We start from the raw sequence: 25031 nt of genomic DNA, 5'->3' as shown, positions 1-25031 counted from the left end.
TGTACAGTTCAGCTATACTGCGTTTGTGGCCACATTCAAAGTACTACTCATTCGCCCCTTGCTCTTAAGTGTCCTATTTGTTTAAGACATGAAAATAGCGTGAGCATGTCAGAGTGTGAGCACTGAGCAAGGGAAAAAAGAGGAAAGAAAGAAAGGGGCAAAAATTGTGCAGCCTTTTTGCAATGCAGGTTTGAACATTTGCATTTAGATGGGTCTGAACACTTCTGGTAAATAGATGAAGAGCAGAACATTCATGGCCTCAGTCAAGGGATTAAAAGAAGTTTGGTGTGGCACATATAGACCTGGAGCAAGACAAACAGGGAAACATAGAGAAGGAGGTGATTTGGGAAAGAAGAGAAATTGAAAGGATTTTAATGGCAGTACCAGAAAACAATGAAAAAGAATAAGGCTAAGAACTAACAGTTGAAACAATTTCTACAGTTGTACTTAGCTCTTCTGGCAGTGTTCTATGAAATTAAACACTACCATACATTTTATTTAACTCAAATGCAGATAGAACCAGGCATTTTTTGAAGGCTCATATTCAAAGAATACTGTGTCATTCACTAGATAGCTTAAGTCGGTTCTATTTTCGCTGTGAACCTTTTTTTTAATATGTTATAGGAAAATTAATTAAATACAGTCATTTGTTACTAAAAGTGTATTTTTTTCCTCTTTCAAACTTAACATTACCTCATATTTAATGTGTACAAGCCAAACAAACAAATTAAAAAAAAGAGACATTTTTGCAGAGATTTAAAAAGAAAGCCTGTGTGAGCCTGATGTTGATTTGTGGATAGCTCACAGGTCTTTTTCGAATGACAGGTGCTTCTTTTTTTTATGTAAACCAGGGATGAGAGAGCCACAACACACATACAGCTTATGAAATTGTGAACATGCATTCCCACATTGAATGTGCTATCGGTAATTATGGATTAGTCCTCCACATGCAGCCAAAACCAGTCTGTTAAGCCGGTTTAGCCAGAGTCAGATCTGATTTTTCTTTTTTTATAATTCTGTTTACAACAGGAGATTTCACCAAGTCTTTGTGATTGTTTGAATATTAGCATCTGACAAATAGTAGATATCAGTCAGTTCAAAACTGTGTTGATAGCAGTTTTAATGAAAAACCATGATTATAAAATGTGTGTGTTTTTTTAATTACACTGACCTTGATCACTGCTTTGATTTCAGGAATAAGAAACAACATAGTAGAAGAAATAATGACAGGAAAAATAGCAAGGACAAATAATCTAATCTCTTTGTATTTGAGTACAGGGTTGGGGCTGGGTGGAAAAATGTTCTATGCTAAATTAAAATCCATCTTGGACAGCAGCTATGATTAATGAGTTAATATTTGGGAGAGAAATTGGAATCTGAGGAGGCGTCCTTGACATGTTGATAAGAGCTGTGAAGCAGCCTGTGCCTTCACTTGCTTTAATCTCCCGAAATCAATAACAAGAACATCAGCAGCTTCTTTCTGTCTTCCTCACTCTCACTCACACTGACATTATTACTTTGTTTTGTTTACAGTATGTCTTACCTGATGCACTATAAATACTGGGACTAAATGTGATTTGGCATCAGTCTGCTGTTGCCCTTAAGGGGATAAGTTCAGTCTACTTAATTTATTACTGACAATCTCATAGGAATACACAACATGTTTGGTAGGCAGCCCCATCTAACACCAGAGCATATAGCAGATCCCCTGATCCGCTAGAGGGCAGCATGTGAGTTTATGGTTTGCCTCACTTTGGGGTAAAAGTAACATTTGTGTACGGAATGCAGTGCCAGTTGGGGGCGATAATAATGAGCTCAAAGGACAAACAGAGTAGAAAATAGCCAGGAAGTCCACAACAGAAGGAGGTCAGGGATGGTGTAGGTGTCAAAGAAACATTAACACTACCAGTCAAAAGTTTGTACACACCTTCTGATTTAATGAATGAATGAATAAATGAATTAACACATAGAATAATGTAGTAAACAAAAAAAAGTGTGAAATAACTGTGAAGGTTCCTCAAAGTAGCCACCCTTTGCTTTGTTGACAATGATGAAAACCCTTGACCTTCACTTAATGAGCTTCATGATGTAGTCACCTGAAATGGTTTCACTTCACAGGTGTGCCTTGTCAGGGTTCATCTGTGGAATTTCTTGCCTTCTTAATGGGGTTGGGACCATCAGTTGTGTTGTGCAGAAGCCAGGTTGGTACACAGCTGACAGCCCTATTTGACAACTGTTAGAATTCATATTATGGCAAGATCCAATCAGCTAAGTAAAGAGAAACGACAGTCCATCATTACTTTAAGAACTGAAGGTCAATCAGTCCGTAAAAACTGCAACTGTCCCTAAGTGCATTCGCAAAAACCATCAAGAGCTACGACGAAACTGGCTCACATGAGGACCACCCCAGGTAAGGAAGACTAGGGGTCACCTCTGCTGCTGAGGATAAGTTCATCCGAGTCACAAGCCTCAGAAATCACAAGTTAACAGCACCAGCCCAGATGAATGCCACACAGAGTTCTAGTAGCAGACACATCTCTACATCAACTGTTCAGAGGAGACTGCACGAATCAGGCCTTTATTGTCAAATTGCTGCTAAAAAAAACACTACTAAGGAAAAGCAACAAGCAGAAGAGATTTGTTTGGGCCAAGAAACACAAGGAATGGACATTAGACCATTGGAAATCTGTGCTTTGGTCTGATGAGTCCAAATTTGAGATGTTTGGTTCCACCCGCCGTGTCTTTGTGCGACGCAGAAATGGTGAACGGATGGTCTCTACCAGTGTTGGGTATAGTTACTTTGGAAAGTAGTTAATTAGGTTACAACGTTACCATCAATTAAAATTAATCAGTTACGTTACAGCGTTACCTATGAATAAAAGTAACGCGTTAGAGTACTCATGTGTTACCAAAAATTAAAAGCCGTTTGCAGCGCCTCGCACATGCTGCAACTTAACTGACACACACACACACAGACCTTTAAATGCACCGAGAAGTCGTGATTTTTTTGCGGTCGACAGAAGCTTTTCACCAACCCAGAGTGTGCATTTTACCGTTATGTTGTTCTTGTCCTTTTCGCCGGCGAATTGGAAATAATGTGCGTACTTCCACGATGCAAAAGCTGTCCTCTCTGCCATCTTGCCGGGGGTTCGAAAACACACACACACACACACACACACAGGTAACGTAGGTCAGCAGCAGGGCACAGACGCATCACAGCGCTGCGCCTCCGCTGACACATCCGCAGGTGGCACAGTACTGTCTGACAAAAAGCAGGCTGCAGTCGGGATTTTCCTTATCCGGAGAAATTCTTAACGGATTACTTTTTTAAAAAAATAACGAAGTTACTGATTGCTTGACGCACGAAACTAACGCGTTACGTTACACGAAAAAAGTAATTAGAGTACTCTAACGCGTTACTTTGTAACGCGTTACCCACAACACTGGTCTCTACATGCATGGTTCCCACTGTGAAGCATGGAGGAGGAGGTGTGATGGTGTGGGGCTGCTTTGCTGGTGACACTGTTGGGGATATATTCAAAATTGAAGGCACACTGAACCAGCATGGCTACCACAGCATCCTGCAGCGACATGCCATCCCATCTGGTTTGCGTTTAGTTGGACCATCATTTATTTTTCAACAGGACAATGACCCCAAACACACCTCCAGGCTGTGTAAGGGCTATTTGACCAAGAAGGAGAGTGATGGAGTGCTGCGCCAGATGACCTGGCCTCCAGAGTCACCTGACCTAAACCCAAGTGCTCAGCATCTCTGGGAACTCCTTCAAGGAAAACCATTTCAGGTGACTACCTCATGAAGCTCATCAAGAGAATGCCAAGAGTGTGCAATGCAGTAATCAAAGCAAAGGGTGGCTATTTTGAAGAATCTAAAATATGAAACATGTTTTGAGTTATTTCACACTTTTTCGATTACTAGAAAATTCCATATGTGTTCATTCATAGTTTTGATGCCTTCAGTGAGAATCTACAATGTAAATAGTCATGAAAATAAAGACAAAACATCAAATGAGAAGGTGTGTCCAAACTTTTGACTGGTAGTGTAGGTCATCTGTAATTGCAACATATTAAGAACCATGTTCACTTATAGTATACAAGGTACAGTACATAATATAGTAACTATGTAGGGTATAGTACTTATTATAGGAGCAAAGGAGGAAGTCAGACAAAAAAGTATAAAGAGCAACAAGGTCAACACAAGGAACAGGACAGGCTGGATGGCACATAACTTTCATGCCGCTCTCTTTTCAAACCTGACAAAGTAGATTTGATGCCTAAGCCTGAGCTTAACTGAGGTCCAGCACACCTCTGTGCTAGAAAAAAGATTTTTAAGTCTCTTTCACAACTCTTTAAAAACTGACGCTTTGGGAATTTGGCCAACCTGTCATACAGTCCCTATACATCAGTATTTGACAAGTAAGGAGTGAGACCTTTCTTAGCATAAGGACCTTTAAGGTATGAGAATGTGCTGGGATGGTCAGATATTGCACTCACAAGGCCTTCATTAAAGGGTTTGAGTCCTATGAGAAGCAAGTAGTCAATACTGCCCGTGTTAACCAAACCGAGTACCAAGTAGTTTCAGTGCCTTCATTTTAAAAGTGTAAGTGGACCATGCATGTTTGTTATTTCTTCTTTCACCACAGAATGAGACCATGTTGTGGTGATAGTGGACTTAGTCGGAATATTTGAATGATACAGCTCCCAGCTCCCTCCTTCTTCCTCTCTGCTGCTGCAGTCCTGCCTTCAAAGCCCCTCCCCACAGAGGAACCTGCTGTGCACGAGCAGGCTTGTAACCACGGTAACAGAGGACGCCAGATAACCAAGACTGCACATTCAAAATAACAACAACAACATAAATTACAATGACGAGTGCCTCATGCTGATCACTGTAGATATCCTGAGTAACAAACAATACTAGCAGACAAACAATAACAAACAATAAGAGTATGTTATTTCTCTAAACCAATTCAACCACTACAGTTTGTGTCACTACTGAACACAAAACGTTATAACTGCCCGGTCACTTGAAAGACACTTTTGCTAACCAGTAGCCATAAAGACAGAGCTAAACACCGGAGTTAGCATACAAGCTAACATGCTAGATTTACCAACAAGCTACATAGCTCGGCCATATGCACTTTTGTAAGTATTACTGTAACTACTGCAATCTTGGCCTTGTGGTTAAAACATAGAATGAAACATATATTAAGCAGGGATCCTTACTTGTCCAGCAGAAAAGCAGCTAACTCTGCGTCGCTCTTGAGTCCTTACAAATTCAGCAGCTCCCTCCACCTCTGAAATGACTCTCCAATATTTATCCTTGTTTTCTCTCTAGGTCGCTTGGTCTAATTCCTTCTTTTTACACTGATTTTCTTTGTCAGTCTTCTTATTTCCTCTCTTTGATGTTGGCAATGGTGGGGCATTTTTCGTCTCTGTTGTTGTTGTCTGTTTTCCGCCATCGTTTACAGTTTGAGCTTGAAAGTATCTGACCAGGTGAGAGCAGACACTGCACCTGTGCGGGGCATATGCACGAGAGTGATTGACACTTTTCAGACACTCCCCTTGGCTCTGATTGGTTGTATTGAGCCGGAAGCGGTGGATTCTTGCAAATCAAATTAAAGCCACTGGGTGGAGCCACAGATGGTAGATTTTTAAACAGCTGACCTGTATCTTATTCCAATGACAATTTTAGCAAATATAACAACAAAAACAAATAGTTACAGACCACAGCTTTAAGCTTTGTAGTAGTTCATTATGAAGAGTTTTCATAAACAATTTGGCAAACAAAGCATACATATTACAAAGCATACATATTGTTACATATTGCTGGAGTTCTGTAGTCAACATCTTTCAATCAATAGTCCTGCTGTACCTGAAGAAGAATAAAGCCAAGCCAGTATACTGATGCAAAAATGGTTGTTTATTAAAGGAAAAACAAAGCAAAATCACATTCTTGTCAGACGGGATTTGTGAGCAGTTCCACTGATCACTCTATTTAATGTTGGAAGATTCGCTCTGAATGATTTTGTCCAAAATCCAAGTCCAGTGTTTGCATTATTTACTAATTTTGCCACTTCTTCTCATATGCTGCGGTCAGAGCTGGTCACAGACAACAGCCCTGCAATAATACATAAATTATGTTTTGCTGTCAAAACTTTAAAGTGATTCTATGTACAAACCAAAACATAAATAGAACTTACATGAAGTTAAACATTCACTACAGGTCAAAGGAGATCTTTTCAGATTGATTCAGAGAAGATAAATTCATGCGCAGGCTAGCCATTGTTTACCAGACTGCAGTCACTAAATAGCCTCGCTTCTGATCATACAAATCACCCTTGCTGTCTCAGTTAGTTTACAGAGTTAGTGCTGATGTTGAGGAGCTGCCTCAATTCATCAAAGCTGCCGGACTTAACCACTGTGGACTTTTCATCAATTACTGCAATACAATTATAGAAGAGGAGGTGAAGTTTCGGTGGGCAGGGGGCATGTTTGTTTATTTCTGAATAGAAAGGCTGCATTACAGGGAACACACTGCATACATATTTCTATTCAATGCATACTCAACCATTCTAACTTATATGCCAGCAAACTCACCAAATGTTTAAGTGCAATAGGACATTGATAAATACGCAGGAACTGCTTCCCTACACCTAACAGAACATCATGTGTCAGTGTTGATTGGCAGTATTACAGTGAATATGATAAGATGTGTAATGTTTTTTTTTTTCATCTTGTTATATTGAAAGATAAAAATCTATATTCAGAAGGATACACCAACCACCTCTTTAAAGTAATGGGACTTTAAAAGTGACTGATCAAACAAGTCAAAATTGAAGCAGCAGAGGCTAAAATGTCCTGACTCAAAGTCCCTATAGAATATGGGTCAACTCTCAAAAACCCTGGATCTTGAAATCCCTATAATGCAACTTGACATGTTCCCCATTTGTAATGCAGGCTTTCTGTTGTGTCGTCAAGCCCCCGGAGATAACCCTGATGACATCATCAGCCTCATTTTTATAGGCTTCCTCCCTGTGACTGTTCAACTCATATAGGCATATATAGTTGAGCAGGAGAAATAGGTTCCCATGTAGACAACATTTCTTGTGACCTGATTGTTTAGGGCCCTAATGGTGTCTAATGAAGAATCCCAACTGGCCCAATAGGTCAGTCTCCCTCGATAAAGGTACTCACATGAGGCTTTTTCTTAAGTCAGCTGGAGTAATTACCATCCATTTAATAATAATTACTAAAGATTGGTTCCCATTTGATTTGTGGCGCCAATTCAATTATATGCCATATCCTTGGCAGCATGAAAAATTCTTAACTAGATAAATAAAAACAGGTGACAAAAAAAATGTCATGTGGGTACACAGGAACCTATTTTGTCATGCTGGACTAGTATAAAATCCATACATTGCATATTTATATTACATTCATATTATTTGTCCAGTGTTAAGATTCATAGTCAGCATGCATAATTTAACAGTAATGAATAAAGCTAATGTCATTGAAAACATTGTTAGCCTAACTGGCTTTTTCAAAGTTAGTTCAGATATTGGCTGAACTGATCCAACACATCCACTCTTAATCTTTTACATTTTGCAGTGTCACAGATAATCCCTACAAGTATATATGATCTTGTAACCTGACCACTAAGCACCGAGCAGAAGCCCTCCCCTTAGAGCTTTTTGCATAAGAGCCCATGTTTAAATATTTCCTCTGTGCTGACAGACTGCTTTTCATCCATGTGGCCTGTTCTTGGCAGAGGACATTCTTCCATGCAGTGCTGCTGGACCAGCACCTAAATTATCCAATTAGACAGTGGGGCAAGACTGTCTGCAGGCCTCTGTGGCTCACAAAGAGGCCTAATCACATCAGCCACACAGAGAAACTGCACTGAGTCTCAATATATTGGATTTCTGTTCGAGGTGATGTGCTAATGTCAGCACTGAGTCGCCTGATGGGGTTAACGCTGACACACACACAAACACCACACATACACAAACAATCCGACATATCTTTAGTTTATATTTCTGTTTAAAGTTAAAAGTCCAATGGATGTGGGAATACTGTTAAATATTCTTGGTAATTGTTCTTGTTGTTGGGTTAGTGTAAGAGGTAATACATACGAGGACCTATGGCAGATTTTGGGAGTGAGCATTCAAATCAAATTAAAATCAAATCAAATATATTCATAAAGCTCAAAATCAAAATCACATTGCCGCCGCAGTGGGCTTTAGAGTCTGTACAGCAAACGGCATGCTATGCCATATACCTTTGTTCAACACACAGGAACAATCAATGGAAAGACAACAACCAATAGCCAGAGTAAATATTGACAGTGTTTGTTTCTGCCCAGTGGTTATGCTCAGCTGTAAAATGACTACCCCTCCAACTCCTGACATGAAATCAGTATTTATGATGTGAACATGACATGACACGTATTATAGTGTGAAGAACACAAAGTATCTGTTGTATGTAAAATGCCAATGTTTTAATCTGACAGCTGGGCTGGGCGAGGAGTAATGACACTGTTCATGGCAGAACTACAACTTCCCAAGACACTTTATATTAGGCACACAATTGTATTAATTATTGACTTTAAACCAAATATTCCAGGTTTTGGTAATAGAGGCTTCCCCTCTTAATCACTGCAGTTGGCCACATTATGTGCCCATTGGACTGAGGCACTGTTACATTTCTGTCATGATTCCAATGTCCACTGAACGCCTCTCAGGAATGTCTTCTGTTCTTCAGCAGCCACATTTCAAAATTATTCAGCATTATTATGCACACCATTTTTTTTTTGTATTTCCTGTTTATTAAATATTACTACAATGCTTTACTTTATGAATCTCAAAAGTTCTGAATTATTTTCTAGGTTTCCTGTTATCTGGCAGTGATTCAAGGAAAAGCAGAGAAAGCGCTGTGTAGGAATGACTGCATTTTCACAAAATCATTTAAGAACCTTTGTAGTTTATATATGTTGAGTTGCGTTGGACAAATTTCACATTTTTAGCTGACCTACCATACACTGACAATAAGACTCAAATTACGCAGCATTTCATTGGAAGAATGAACTGAAAGTGCTCCATGAGCCTTGGACATTCTACCACAGAAGAGGTGTATCATTCCTTCTCCTGCTTCAAAGACTTTGGAAGATTAGTGACATAAAAATAACAAAGGTAGTTAGGCTTAATGTGCATAATGACAAGTCAAAAACAAGTGCAGCACATTAGCATAGCCATTTATATACACCAAAAAGCCACAAAATTAAAACCACTGAGAGGTAAAGTTAGTATTATTGCCCATATCGTTACAATCAAAAGTTCTGCTAAGAAACCTTGGACACTTGCATTCATGTGGATGACACTTGACACTCACTACCCAACCAAACAATATTGCAGACCAAGTACAGGCAATGGCACTGCCCAATGGCGATGGATCCCCTCAGCAGGACAATGTGCCCTGAGACACTGCCAAAACAGTTCAGAAACAGTCCGCAGAATGTGACAAAGAGGTTAAGGTGTCAGATCTCAGTCAGTTTGAGCATCCATGGGATGCACTGGAACAAGTCCCATCTATGAAGGTCCCAACGTAGATTAGACTTGGCTCTGACCCGGTGGGGCATGGACAACTCTGAAGTTGTCCTGCGGTGTCTGGCCCCAGGGCTTTGGCAATCAATCATTTGAGTCCTATGGGTTATTAGGAGGGGCCTTCGTAGATCAGATTTGTTCATGTACATCCCACAGATGCTCAATTTGATCGGGATCTGAGGAATTTGGAGGCCAGGTTGATACCTTGAGCTCTTTGTCATGTTCCTCTGGCTATTGCTGAATACTTTTTGCAGCGTTGCAGGAAGCATTGTCTTGCTAGGGGGGCACTGCCAGCTCAGCTGCTGTGAGAGGTTGTACCTGGTCTGCAACAGTGTTTGGGTGGGTGATTCATGTTCATTGGCATCGGTGTGAATGCCAGGTCCCAAGGTTTCCCAGCAGCACGTCGAATTGTAACAAGATGATCAATGTGTTTCACTTCACCTGTCAGTGGTTTTAATGATGTGGCCGATCGGCTACATTCATGGGTTAATTTCACATATCAGTGACTTGAGTTGGTCCAGCAAAGGCAAAGCTGGGTGTAAAGATAGTGGCACAAACACTGGCACACTGACTTGAATGGCAGCATTGTCTTTATTCAGTCATATTGAAGCTGCAGCATGACACAACTGTGCTAATATGATGCAGATGTACTACTCTAAATAAGCCTGCATTCTGCGGGTACTCATGGTACAACTGAAGCACTTGCAGACAGAGAAGATTCCTAACGTCATGTCTTGACAACCAACATGTGGTAACAGCTCATCTCCCATATCAAAGCTGTGTCACACCTGTTTAAAATTTATTCATAATTTAATAAATTACATATTTATATGAAATCAAATGACAATCTGCACCATCCAATGAAAATGACAATTACACAGAAGCAGGTGTTGTGTAAAGGACGTATCATCTTCAGACCGATGATGGAGATTTGATATGATATAGACACAGAATACACCCAGAAATGTTTGCTCTATAGGACCTGACACACATCCATGAAGCCAGTTAAACTATGTTAGAAACAATATAATAGAATTTTCCGAGTCAGACCCATATAACAACATTTATGTAAAACATAAACTCCTCGCTTTATTCTTTATTTGATTATCCTTTGTGAAGCCTGAATTCATTCTATAGATTTCCTCTGAGCTTTCAAAAAAGCAGCATGATGATTGACATTTCAAGTGCTTGCTATTGTCAGTGCCTGACAAATTAATTTGGATTCCATGGCCGGAGTACAAGTTTGAGTCAAAACCTCCGTGCGGCTCAATCAAGTCAATGTAAATTCAAGTCAATCAAGTGGGTGTAAATTTGTGCAAGGCGAACTGAAGTCTGTTGCCTGTTGCTGCCTGTTGTTAATTCATAACACCTGGTTGCTTTTTCATCAATTTTACTTATTTACTGAATTTCTCTGTGCAATGAAGCAGAGTAATGCAAGGTCAGTCTGTGTCAGAAGCCCAGTCAAATGGAGCTTTTCTGTCTAATTGCAAAAGGTGTCAAATTGTGAGACCTGACAGCTGCTTTGATTCACCAACAAAACATCTAATAAAGCTTTTAAACCAATGACCTGCTTCGCATAAACTGAATGTTTTTTTTTTGGTTTTGTTTTGTTTTCCTGCTGCTGTGTGGCTTTTGACTACTTAGATTGTGGTTAGTTATGCTTATTGTGCTTTTTTTTTGTTTACAAATTGTTCACTTATACTAAGTATTACTAAGTATACAAAATATAACTGTGATAGAGCATTAGTCATACAATAAATAAACACATTTTCTACAGGAAATAATACCAATGACACACAAATGATTTGACCTTACAACTCCACTATCAATTTATAATTTGGAAACTACAGCTGACATGTCCACAAGGAAAAGAGATTCAAAATAAATTGAACATATGGAAAGACAGAAACAAAACAAAAAAAACCCTAACATTAAGTCTATGTTGTCCTTAGTCAAAGCTGTAAAATCATGTTTTTTTGTTGTTTGTTTGGGTTAGAACCCTCCTTTCAATTTTAAGCTCAGTGAAAAAAAATAGATAGTATTGTTGTTGGGACTTTTTAAAATTATATATATTTCATTTAAATCAAAACGTTTTGACTTTTGACTAGTTTAAATCAAAATTAAAGCAACAACATGTCTCAACTCCACGTCATCAAATAGTGAAACTTTGGGTTGGTGTCAGACCCCAGCTGCCAACCCCAAATGAAGTAACTTTCTCCAGAAAGTTACATTTTTTGCTTTAAGTCAGCATTATGAATAAATCAGCAAACCTTTAACTAAGATACAAAGTATCATATACTGCTGAATTATAACCTCATGATTATGATTTATTTCTAATCATTCCTAACTGTTCTTCATCATTTTTTGGAGTGGTAATGAGCTGCTGCAGCACCTTATCGAAACACATTTCATATACCTTAAACATTCACAGTAGCAATAGCAGACACTGAACTCTTTCTAGTGGCTTATGAACGTTTCTGAAACACATTTCCCTTTTCAGATGTGCCCCAAGACACTGTGAGTAAAGCAGAAATGAAGATTCCTCTTTAACAGGCCTATTTCACAGCCAACACTTTGACTCATCATAACAGCAAAAGAACATGTGAAGTTAATAACATTAACAATGGCTCCATTCCATGTAAGTGTGTCAGTACTTTTACAATAACCCAAAACTGGCAAAAGCAGCCATTATCAACAGAATTAATTCCACATGTGCCTTTTCCTACTGTGGGATGATCTACAGTCAGCTGTCAGCAGGTGTGATTGATTGTTCCCATGGAAAAACACTTCTCACTTCCCACTTAGTCTTTGTTAAATGCTTTAACACAAAAATAACAGTGTCCTTGATAGATGCAGAGGTTACCATGTTGGTAGCACATCATTCCCAGCATTCATCAGTGCCACATCACAGGCTGTAGTGTAGCTTTTTTAAATAGGCTTATAAACGTTATTATTTAAAAAAAATAAAATAAAATATGTCAAGGTCAAATGTGAAAAAACAGGGGTGTTATTAAAGACAATATTGATAATCCTATGGGTAATACTAATTTATAAATTGTACCCTTTTTCAGTAATTAGCCGACTACTACTATTGCTATAATAATAATAATAATAATAATAATAATAATAATAATAATAATGTTATTATGCTTATTATTATCGTTAGTGTAATATATCCTCGGGGCTGTCAGCAGTGTGTTGGTAGAATGTGTCCGTGCAGGGACCTGCAGCACGCCGCCTCACAGCCTCCTCATCACCGCGTTCACTCCGCTCTCCGCGCCTCTCCTGCCTGCGACCGGCGGAGCTGTAAAGTGGATTAAATAGCCGGTGTAACGCGCTGGGATTTGAACCGCTTTCTTTGGCTTTTGCCGGGGCTGCCTCTACATTCACCGCATCGCTTCTGTGTGTGTGTGTGTCCGTGTGTGTGTGTGTGTGTGTGTGGTGTGTGTTTTTCTCCCGTGCAGCTCCTCTCTGCTGGGATCTTGGTCTGCCAGGGGCTGCAAAGCCGTGCTAGTCGACTCATTCAGAAGCAAATGCGTGTGTGACAGACTGTCCACCTTCGCCATTTTAGCACGGCTAAATCCCGAAATGGTAAGTCCAACAACCTCCCTTGACTTCGTTGACGTTAAAGCTATCGGAGACGGTGTGTTTTTGTGGGGTTTTATGTGAATGCATCAGCTGTGTATTTTTTTTTTTTTTTTGAAAAGGGCGTCATTGTCATTACATATCAACAGATCCTCCCTCTCCCCCCCCCACACCTTCTTTCTATCTCTCTTGACATACCAAAGCAATGCTGCAAAAACGTTCTTATAGTATTTACAAGGAAATGATTTTATTTGTTAATTAATTTGATGTGGGGAGGGGGGTCTTTGTTCATGGTGCACATAGAAGGAGATGGGTTGTGTGTGCCAAGAGGAAATGCTCACAGGAAGGGCAGCAGTGTGCTAACCTGTGCATAAAGATGGTAGTGATCACTGTCAGATATCCATCCTATGTTACAGTAATGATCATACCTGCATGCAGCCCCCCCCCCCCACACTTTCAACTTTCATCCCATGTGAACACTAAAATTGTTGTTCATATTAGCATATTTTAACATACTAGACTGTCAGTGGTGTCTCCATGGTTACCAGGCCCCATGGAGAAGGTGCTGCATGGCATTTAAATGATGTGGAAATAAGGACACACTTCAATAAGACGTGGAGCTACAGTAGTTAACAGAACACAGTCCCCTTCCATTGTGTCTGCAGCTGGACACAACGAGCCAGCAGTGATAATAAAATGTCTGTTAATATCACAGCACTATGTGACTCAAACGTGCCCCAGTTTCTTTGGGGAAAGGGCAGTGTCTTTGTGGGGAATTTTCATTGAGTGCGATTAGTTATTATTAGACTGGAAATTGCCTCGGAAGCAGTTTGTGCACTAGTTGCCCTGGTAACAGCATGGGCACCAACCAAGGTTTTCTTAAAGACATAGTAATCAGCGTGCTGCCTGCGTGGCCTAGTAAGGGAGGCTAGGCCAGGGAACCAGTGGATTACACAGATGAAACATCTTGGCTTGACCACCTTGAGTTCAGCATTTTTCTAATCTGTTTGTTCAAGATATTTTTGGTTATGATTGAAGCAGAGGACCAAAAGGAATGGGTGTGAGCGAAGGTGCTGTACGCTTTGATGGCTTTTGCACTGAATATGCCAGTCGTCATGCTGATGGGCTGATGTGTGATCCATTTGTAATTTGTGCTGTCCATGCTGAGATGATTAGATCATCAATAAATTAGTTTACTAACAGAGTTTGTCAAAGATGATTTAAAGGAATAACATTTTGATCTATGTTACAGAGATGGATATTATCTAAAATGGACATTCTTTAGCCTCGCGCAGGGGGCCGCTAAATATCACAGAGGCTTTGTCTGCTGAGGTTGTCATTTTTTTTTTTTTTGGTTGTTAAGATTCGATCATAATACCTTACAGGATACTTTATACAAGAGTTTTTAAAAAGATAACATTTTTGGCCCTTTCTGACAAATAGAAGGGTTATGTACTCAGCAGGCCACTCCTCTGTGACCTATCAACCTGTGACCCATGATGTCAGTCAGTTTCCTGACAGCAGTCACAAGGGTTAATCAGAGATTCCACCAGATACGTGTCCGCTGTGTTACGGCTCCGATCCGGTTTTGCTCCGCCATCTGCAGTCCGGCAACCCCAACCGGTTGTGTTTTGAGTCCTCTACGGCGCAATACTATCGACAGCTGGCGTTGCAAGAGCGAGGAGTTCCCACGATAATCACATAATCAGTCGTGACTGCAGTCATAAACACAACAACATGAAGTAGGGCTGCACGATATATCATTTGAGCATCGCCATCGCGATGTACGTGTGTGCAATAGTCACATCGCAGAGTCTGCGATGTAGGACGCAAATGAACTCATCTAATTTCAATGGTACCCAACCTGACACACACTGTGCATGCAGACTCTGCATACTCTGCATGCGCAGCGATCCACCAATCACATTAGTTCTTAATCAGTGTGCCGAAGCAGACCATGCCCCTGCACATAGAGTAAGTCGCTGGTAACAACATTGAAAAATGAGCAACGAACAAGAGAAAATCTCGAAAACGAAGATTTGGTGCCAAAAAGAAAAACAACGTCAGTTATCTGGAGTTATTTCGGCTACAAGAAGGATGATATTGACCAAACACGTCTTCTGTGTCAACAGTGCCTTGCATCTGTTGCCACAACGAGAGGTAACAAGACTAATTTGTTTGACCATTTACGTTGGTACCACACAACAGAGTCCTGCACAGGTCTTATTTTGAAAACCTGCCTGTACACACCATACTTAAAACTGCATCCGACCCGTTTTCCTACAGTAGCACAAATTACATTTCGCACCGAGCCGACCCGCTATAAATTGTTACCGACGCCCGACCCGCACCCGAAGGAAAATTAGACGGATGTAATTTTTATAAATGAAAGTTTGCCAGCATGGGGAATGGAAGTTCTGGGAGGGCGCAAGCACGCACGAATGAGATCATATGAAATATAAATGCTTATCATTTTGAAATGCAGCATAACATAAAGTGCTATTCAGGTCATCTGATGAAAATTCCTGTGTTCATATCGCAATATATATCGCAGGGTTAAAAAAAAATCGCAATGTCAGTTTTTTCCAATATCGTGCAGCCCTAACATGAAGTGTTCCAGACCAAAGGATTAGCAGAGGAGCATGTATTGTCTCTTCTTTGAGATTTGTTTGCTGGTGTCAACACAGAGTGTTTTATTTTGAAAATAACCTGATATTATGTTGTTGTTTCGGTGTGTGACTTCCTGTTTGCTCGGTGCTAAATTCAGCTGACTTGCTGCGTCGTACTCCGCCAGAAATAGAAGTCCTGCGTATCTATTCCGGAGGGCTTCGGACTAGTGGAGCTGAGATGGTGCACATACGCAGCGCAGTAGACCCAGTTGAAGTAACATAGACTAAAGTGAAACCTATCAGCTCCGCTGGCATGGCAGAGCCATAACACAGCAGACGCGTATCGGGTGGAATCGCGGGGTTATTCTCCCATTCAGCACTACCGGTCTGAGACAACCTTCAGTGCCCATTTAGCAGTAAAAATAAAGGCCTGTCACAAGCTCGATGTCCACCAGGACTTTAGGCTGGCTATCACTAGCATCACACCTTCAATTCCATCCCTGGTCAGAGGTATACAAGTCTGAGGTGGCCAATACTTTATGAATCAACATAAAGAGTTATTGATTGTTATTGTTACTTTTAGAGCCAAATTAACACACAGCCTTTCTTAGATACAAGTAGGGGGCTCCAAGGAAAAAGGTTGGAAACCACTGCTATAGGAAACAGCTGGAGTCAGGTTAGCTTAGCATGGCATAAAGACTGGAATCAGGGGGAAACAGTTAACCTGGCTCTGTTCAAATTTCAGTAGCAGCCTGGTTCTAATCTGTGTGTGTGGACAAACAGAAGTGTAGAAATGTCATGTTTGAAGGAGAGAAGCATAGTTGGACTAGACTGATGGATATGGATATCCATCAGTCTAGTAATTCCACATAACATCTTTAGCTAGTGCACAAGATAGAGATCAGGCTTTATTTTTCAGGATCAATACAGATTATTAGAAATCAAGAAGCCCAATGACTGATATTTGGAACATCACACATTTGCAGTAAAAATAAATATCTTCAGAATTTCGAGCAACCAGCGATGGAATGTATCTACCTACATTTTACTCAAATACTGCACTTAAGTACCTCTTATGTTTTGAGGTAATGATTATTTCAAGTTTATTTTACCTTATGCTCACTCAATTACATGTATATCATATTGGTAACCAATCAAATAGTGTTGTAGGTGGGACATTGAATGAGTCCACAGAGTGGTTACTACATACAGAGAAAAAATTGTATATTGTACAATATACATTGTTTTCAGCTGATTGCAATAATCGATAACTATCTGCTTCTCATGGCCAATACTGACAAGATAACTGAGTGTGTATTTTAAAAAATATTTCTTGTTCTTGTTCTATTTCTTCTTCTTCTTCTTCTTCTTCTCCTTCTTCTTCTTCTTCTTCTTCTTCTTCTTCTTCTTCTTCTCTGTGCTAACCAATGCTTAAGTTGGTAATTCCTGCTCTTGTTTGGTCAATGTAAGCAATTTGGATTCATATTATGGGCTATTATCTAGAATTTCCCCAATACCAATACCCAAAAATAGATGTTAAAATAGGTTTCACATTATTGGGCCGATCATTCATCGGTCCGATATACAGTATATTGTTAGAAAGAAAGCTGCATCAGAGCCAAAGTATGGTGTTTTTAAAGGAGTCATCACCCGGAAATCGCAATTTCTCTCGTTAAATCATGCATATTGGTGTTGGACCTCAGTTGAAACTTGCCTGAAAAGCTGGAGTTTGAAAGTGGCTTATTTTTTTCGCTTTGGCTCTTTTTCCGAACAGGAATAGCGCACAGTAGTGCGCGTTCCTAAAGCACAAGATTTTGACTCTGCTCCTGTGGTGACGTTACCACAGGAGGCTACTTGCATAAGCATTGGCTCACAGCCGTCCTTAGCCAGACTTTGTGAGTGAGCACGCCGAATCTGCTTATTTCTCTGTCATTTTCACGCCATACATCGTGACCGCCAGCATTAAAACTCAGGTCTTACATGTAAAACACGAGTGTGAAAAGTAAGAAGGAAAAAACAAAGAATTTACCATTCAGAGACATCCTGCTGTAAACGTGTCTCTTCCACCGTCTCTGCCTCTTCACTCTCCCGTTCGGATTCCGACTCCGGCTCGTACATAAATGCCTGAATTCCGTAAGGTTCGTCATTTAGTGTGTGCGCCATGACAGGGGGCTTTTTATGTTGTGGAGTCTGCGTGCATGCAGGCTCGCCCCCCATTCCGGCTCTGTCCTGCCTGCAGCCAATCAACTTGCGCCTCATTACATATTAATACAATGCACATCCGGACCGGTCAAAACCTCGCGCATAATCTCGCATGAGAATGTCGCGGTATGAAAAAGGGTCAGAACAAGCTCTATGTTTGATTTTTTTTATATATTTTTTTTCTAATAAGTTTTAAGAATTGATCCAAAGCGATCCAAGAGGGACTGGATATGTAAAAAAACAGGTGATGACTCCTTTAAATTAATTTTGGTTGGCTTTGTTTTCACACCAACCCTGTTCAAACACAGTCACTGTGCCCAGATGTTAACTCACTCACATCCCATTAAAACAGACAAATTGTTGGAGTTAAGGTGTTCCTTTTCTTTTCGCTTTGTGTCATACATCCAGGCTAGCTGTTTACCCGTGCCTTCAATCGCCATGCTAAGCTAACAAGTAATGTAACCATATTTTGTCTACAGTTTTACCTTTATACATAATGGTCAGAAATCAGACATGGATCAATCCTGTCATTTTGCTGTTGTAAGGAAGGTAAATAAGTGAATTATCATAATGTTGAAGGCTTACTAGTGGTTTGATAATATTTAGAGCTGGGAAGTTGCTTCATTTAAATGTAAATGTAATATATTTGTGATGTAACCAAAGTTACAGGAGACATTGTTGCATTTCTGACTATATTTGGACATATTGGTGGCTTCGTGACTAGTCAAGTATTTCTAAAATTAACCAGTAGATTAATCAATAAAGGAAAACAGAACTTGCATGCAGTCCTAACCCACTTCTCCATCCAAAAGTAATGTTTGGTTCAGTTATGGGCAGGGCCTTATCTGAGGCTGAGTAGGAGGCAGGGGGTCACACCTTGACAAGCTGTAAGCTGACACACACCAAGTTGCTTCACCAGCGGCAGGAGCATAAAAGGCTGCTGGGATGGAGCAAAGCATGAGATGTGTCCAATGCAAAGACGACAAAACGACACACAACTCTCGATAATCAAGTGTTTAATTTTAATTTTGTAATTTGATTGTGTTGGAGATTTCAGACTCTTCTCTGACATTTTATTGACCAAGTCATGAATGATTAACTAAGGTAACTAAGAAGAATGTTTAATTGATAAATAAATAATAATTAGTTCTTAAAACCATTTTAGGGATATTCTCCATGTGTAGTTTATCATAGACAAACATGAGAGGAAGTAATGCAGCACCAGCCTTAAGACCCTGATCATTCTGCTGATATTGTGCTTAAATAATTCTTATTCCCAAATGCATTTGTTAGGGCTACGATATATTGTGTTCATTTTCAGTTAATCTGGGTTATTACTTTTTCAATCAACCATTTAATTGTTTTGTCATATTTAATATACATTTTTAACTAACCTCCCAGATATTGCCTTAATAATGTGGTGTATAAAACATCAGACAATAGTGAAAATTGTTGCATACAATCCAGGATGACATCCTTTAGTTGTCCAACCAACAGTTTAAACCCCAAAGATATTCAATATGGGGGCACAGTGAATGTATGACATTTTTGCTAGAAAAAAGAATTGAATTATAATTGTATCATCTAAATAGCTGCTGCTGATTCATGGGGTATATGTTTTAGCTGTAGTTTAATTAAAGTATGGCTATCATCGGATCATAAAGGCCCCCATAATGGGTTGATCTGGCCCTGCTTCTTCTTAAACTAGGAAAAACTCCAGAGAATGAGGGCATGTTTGACTGTCTGTCATATAAAATCTAGCTTACAATGTGTTTTTTTTGCCATGCTAGTGACCCGATTCTAGTGACAGCATTGTCATTTTGTTGGTCTGTCAGTCCACCACTCTGGTCCAGACTGAAATATCACACTATGTATTGGATGGGTTACGATATTATTTTGTACAAGCATTCACATACCCCAGAGGTTAAATCCCACTGACTTTGCTATATCCCTGGGTTTTCATCAAGGCCCACGAGCAGGTCAAATTTGTCACTTAACCTGACAACTATGGATTAGCGCAATATGTTGTACTGATGGTTACCAGAGAATGAAGCCTACGAGCCCTTTTTAGATAGAAAAGGTGGCACATTTGCTCCAAGGTAAGGGCGGCAATGTGCCACCCTTGTCTTTCTAAAATGGAGGTGTGATATCCCTCCTTGTCCAAAAGCTGCCACTGGGGTAGGCGTAAACATGTGACATGACATGAAGCACGAAGTTGGGCAGTGAACAGTGACAACAAATTTGTCTTCAACATAAGAGCTTTACATTGCACCCCATTGGAGTTTAGAACTGGGTTCTTAGCGGGGGGCTTTTAATTTAAAAGTAGCGACCATTAGTAGCTTGCCGCTACAACAACAAGTGGGCAACGAAGACAGCTACAGAGGCCAAGGAGACGCTAGCATCTCCTGGATCTCAGCGGCTGTCCAGTTGCTCATCTTGACGCCTGGATGAAGTGATGGACTGACTGCTGTGATCAGCTGTTTCCTGGTTTTAAAACTCCCCGGCTGTGGGTCGCACAACAGTGCACCTCATCGACACCTCCGCCCATCTCACGCAATTGCCGGCACATTGATGCCTCAGCTTTAGATAGCAGTCGAGGCGGAAATAAGTGTACCCTCTGAGGCGACAAATTGGCTCACCAAAACAGACCCCCAATTTACCGCCCTCTGTCTAAATAGCCGCAAAAAAGACAGTCAAATTGGTGGCTTGCTGCCCAATGTTAAAACGGCTATAGACATTCATGGTCTGGAGGCATTTCTTTGCTGACAATTGTAGTTTTTGTAATAAAATGTATTGAAGTATTGAATCAATTGTAATAAATAAATACATAAAAAGAATGTAGGGATTGCAGCACTTTTCATTATATCAGTGACAGCTAGTTAGCTATCAGGTAACTTTAGCTGGTCACTAATGAAAACTGACATGTAATATTATTTCCCATCAAGTTGCTTACTTGAAGAAAAGAAAAGCCAGCTCTGAATCAAGTTGGAGCCATGTAGCAGCTTGTAGCTCACATGCACTAACATGCACCCACAGCTGGCCCAACTTCTAAAACCAAGAACTCACTCAGATTACAACATCCACAGGGGACTCAATAGTTGTTCATTGTCTAGTGCTATATTAAAGTTCAAGTCCAGTTCTTTAACTTACTCTGTCGTGCCATGATCTGGTCTGAATTTTATGCTGCCAAATAGGTTACTTTATGAGGTATACTAGCATTATGATTTAGCTTAAAGCACTGCTGTGCCCACAGTAAGTAGTCCACAACTTCACAGAGCTGTCAGCATGGCTGAAGAATATTTGTCTTCTTCAGATACAGATACATCTGTGAAGTATGAATATTACTTTATAATTTTTACTGAACCAATGATGGTGTGTCAGCAGTTTGCTGTCGCCTCCACCTGTGCAGACGATTGCCTGTTTAAGCCCTGATGCAGCCTGGAGGCTTCATGCACCCTGAGGGAAGCTACATTTTGGCGCCTCCTTTCGCCAGAAATGGAGCAAGAGGCAACATTTCTCCTTCCACATTCTGCTGTCCCTTTCCCCACATCCTATTATTTTGTGAGACAGCCATGGTTACCATGCTAATTATTCTCCCTTGCAACACATAGCTTCTAAATGGCCCAGCCGCTCTGTCTGCAGCTAGCCTCCTACAGCCTCAGCATGATAAACACCCCAAGCTCCTTTTTCCTCTCTGTCTTCCCCCTCGCTCCTCTCATCCTCCTATCCTTCTCTTCTCTACTCCTTAGTTATTTCCTCACACCATTTTTACTGCTCTGATGCTGCATTATATTTTAGCCCCTCTTCTCTCCCTCTGCTTACTCCATCATTCGCTCTCTTGCTGCCACCTCGTATGTCCATTCTGCTCAGTCCAATCTTGCTGCAGGCTTTTAGGAGGAAAAAACAGAAAATGCTCTGCAGTCTATGGCAACAGCCCCAAACCTGAGCCCAGTTTACTGCCACTGCTAGACCAGTGTGTGTTGAGAGAGAAGAGGATGAATGAGCGTGCTTATGCTTGTATCATGTTGGATGTTGTAAGCCTAAGTAAGCCTCTTCTTAGATTTGAATGTGCTGTTAGGGGGTGTATGTGTAGCAACAAGCCCCCTTTGCCACTTAGTCACAATGTAAGATGAATTTCTCTATAAAAGCAAGGAATCTCTGTCTGTCTGTGTGTCTGTCTGTGTGTGTGCCTCAAATATCTCTGCGGATCAGGATCAGACTGACCTGAGACTTACAACATGGCTGCTGCTTGGTTTAAGGGTGTGCGACGTCGCATTTGTTTGGACTGCAATGATACCGTTAATACATTATTTAATAAATGCTTCATAAATTCCATCCACCAGAGCCAATCACTGCAGAGCCCGACTCCACGACACACCTTAAGAAACAAGCAGATTTATACCTGCAAAGGCGCGAGCTGGATTGGGATTTTGCCGGCGGTTCGGTCCCGTTCTGTGCGTCTAAACTGACTGTTGTGGATTAATGAGACTGAACGAGTCCGGACCGAGTCTGTTCCGGTCTGAGGAGATTCGGATACGCGAGGACAAGAAGCTGGAATCAGAATCTGTGGATGTTCGTGTGTAGCTAGCTGCTAGCCCAACCCCACAGCCCACCTCCTGAGTCGGCCCGCCGCGCTTTTTCGCGAACATTGCCGTCACGTTTGCTTTGTGTCTGGTGCAGGAAAAAACGGTAAAAACGGCAGTGTTTGGTGCAGTGTGTTTAGTGTGTAGTGTAGTTGTTTTTTTGTGTTGTGAGTCAAAACAATGAATGTTGAGCAGGCAGTGCAGATCTTCATGCCTGAGCCTGGGGCATTGCCTGCATTTAAATGTAAGTAGTTACATATAACTTTGTAAATTTTAAAAACTCATGCACAAATTTAGCAAACAACAATTTATATTTGCATTATAAGTAATGAAAATGGTTCGTTTGTGAGTAAAAACTCTTTTTTTCCTACTCGGATTTTATGTTTTTTGTGATTTTAGTACCTAAAATTGTGTTACTACAGTATGTCAAAATGAAATAATAACTGTATAGTCACACATGTGAGGTTGTGCTGAAAATAATGACACCAAACAAGGCAAGGTAAATAGTTTTTACGGTGAAATATAATGGTAAAATCCAAAGTAGTCAAAAACGGCCAATTATATCCCTGATGTCCCACCTTCAAACACAGCCTCATTTGGCCATCCATGAAAAAGCTACTTAACCTCACACTTTTCTATAGGAATATATACTTCCTACGGGCAATGCACTAGTTAATACGAAAACAGGACAGACTGAGGTCTCACTGTTCAATCCTCATTTTTGTTGAATATTTGTATAACTTGGCTAACCTACACCTACAGAAAGCCACCAGGATAGCTGTCAAATACCCCAATCTTTTTAAAACAGAGTTTGAGATGTAAAGGACAGTTCAACATAAAATCCAAAATTATGTTTGATTTTAATTTACATATGCTATTGATAGACTATTGCATCCGGATTTAAAAAAAAATAAAATTCTGACTTAAAAGAATTCACAATTTGACACCTCTCAAGAATGCAGAAATGTTTTTGTTTTTGTACTTACTCTTGCAGTTGTGGGCTTAACTTCAAATATGGCTCATTCTGAGTAGCCCTGTTTGATAAACTAGCTTGTTGAGTAAATCAATTATTATATTATATAAATATAATTATTATAAATAGATATTATATTATTATTGTAAATAGATAAAAACCTTGTATATCATCCAGCCTGTCCATTTTAATATCAATTATGTGTAATTGATACCAGTGCAACCCTGTTTAAAGCATCATAGTTGCTTACTTTCAATATCAGCAACAGCTTCGTCTGATACATTTCTGGAGGAATGGTATCCTGTGGTCTTCCTCAGTGATGGTAGCTGGAGCGTCTCTGTCTTTGGTCATGTGGAATAATGCAGTCTGGTCACTTTGTTTTGGATGGTAGTGCTCTTGTTCTGGCGCTGTGTGAGACATGCAGCCAAGCTCTGTCATTGGCTGAGGAGGAAGTGAAAGTTTGTCTGTCTCAGCAGACGCCTTGCCATTCCACTGCACTCGTAATCATTTTCTCCCCCTTTTGCTTTTAGAGGAGGAACTCACTGCAGTGCAGATTAATCAGAGGGATTTAATTAACTTGGCCCCGGCACACATATCAGACCTGGAGACAAGACAGGCTATAAACTCAGCCAATTATCTCCTGCTAGAACGACAGTGTGGGGGGTGAAACTCCCTCATGTCCTGTGGTCCCCTCATGTCCAACCACCCTCCACCCCCCACCGACCACAAAGCTTATTTCAGTAAATTGCACCCTCACTTCACTCGAACTCTTTTCACTGGTCACTACACACCGGTGTTAAGGTGTGGACTGCTGACCTTTCCTCCACTGTCATCATAAGGTTAGAAATGTAATTTGTCCAATACTTTGATTAATGACCAAATAACTGCAAAACCATTGACATTCCCATTAGCCTCAGATGTACATTTTAGTGCTAATTAGCAAATGGTAGCATGCCCACACACTGTATTAAGATGGTGAACATGGTAAACATTACACCTGCTCAACATCAATGTACTAGCATTATCACTGTCGGCATCAATGCAGAAAAAGACCAATCCTTGACACACACATTTCAACAATCAAAGCAACAGACTTTAGTATTGGTAAACAAACTAACTGGGTCACTATCGAGAATAATCCGCTCTGATTGATTCTGTGTTCTCTTGCAATGATGATGCTTTACCATTCAGGAGAGGCGCCATGATGAACCATTGAAATAAACCAACATTTTGAATGTTGAAGTGAATCTGGATTTTAGCAGCTATTTTCCCTTTTTTTCTGTTTTGCGCCACAATAAACGTCTTTATCAGCTGACATCTGTATGTTTTAACTGCAGACTGCTCTAATGCCTTTTATACGTCGACCGTGATGTGAAAACAGTTTTTCACACAGTCAGAGAAAGTCAAAGTGTGCGTCCTGCTCATAGTTCAGTTATAAAATCCCAGCTCACCACAGAACATC

General features: G+C 40.4%; 1 protein-coding gene across 17 annotated transcripts in view; it reads left to right on the top strand.

Annotated features, from left to right (window-relative positions):
• Positions 1-25031, top strand: part of adgrb1a (adhesion G protein-coupled receptor B1a) — a 191298-nt gene that overhangs the window by 124233 nt on the left and 42034 nt on the right. For all 17 annotated transcript variants that reach the window (XM_030395292.1, XM_030395283.1, XM_030395290.1 and 14 more), the window contains one exon: positions 13082-13208. In XM_030395292.1, coding sequence (XP_030251152.1) covers positions 13082-13208 — 127 coding nt within the window. The remainder of the gene's footprint in view (positions 1-13081; positions 13209-25031) is intronic.

This window comes from Sparus aurata, chromosome 17, assembly GCF_900880675.1.
Source record: "Sparus aurata chromosome 17, fSpaAur1.1, whole genome shotgun sequence".
Taxonomy (NCBI): Eukaryota; Metazoa; Chordata; class Actinopteri; order Spariformes; family Sparidae; genus Sparus; species Sparus aurata.
This window is presented reverse-complemented; position numbering and strand designations above follow the sequence as displayed.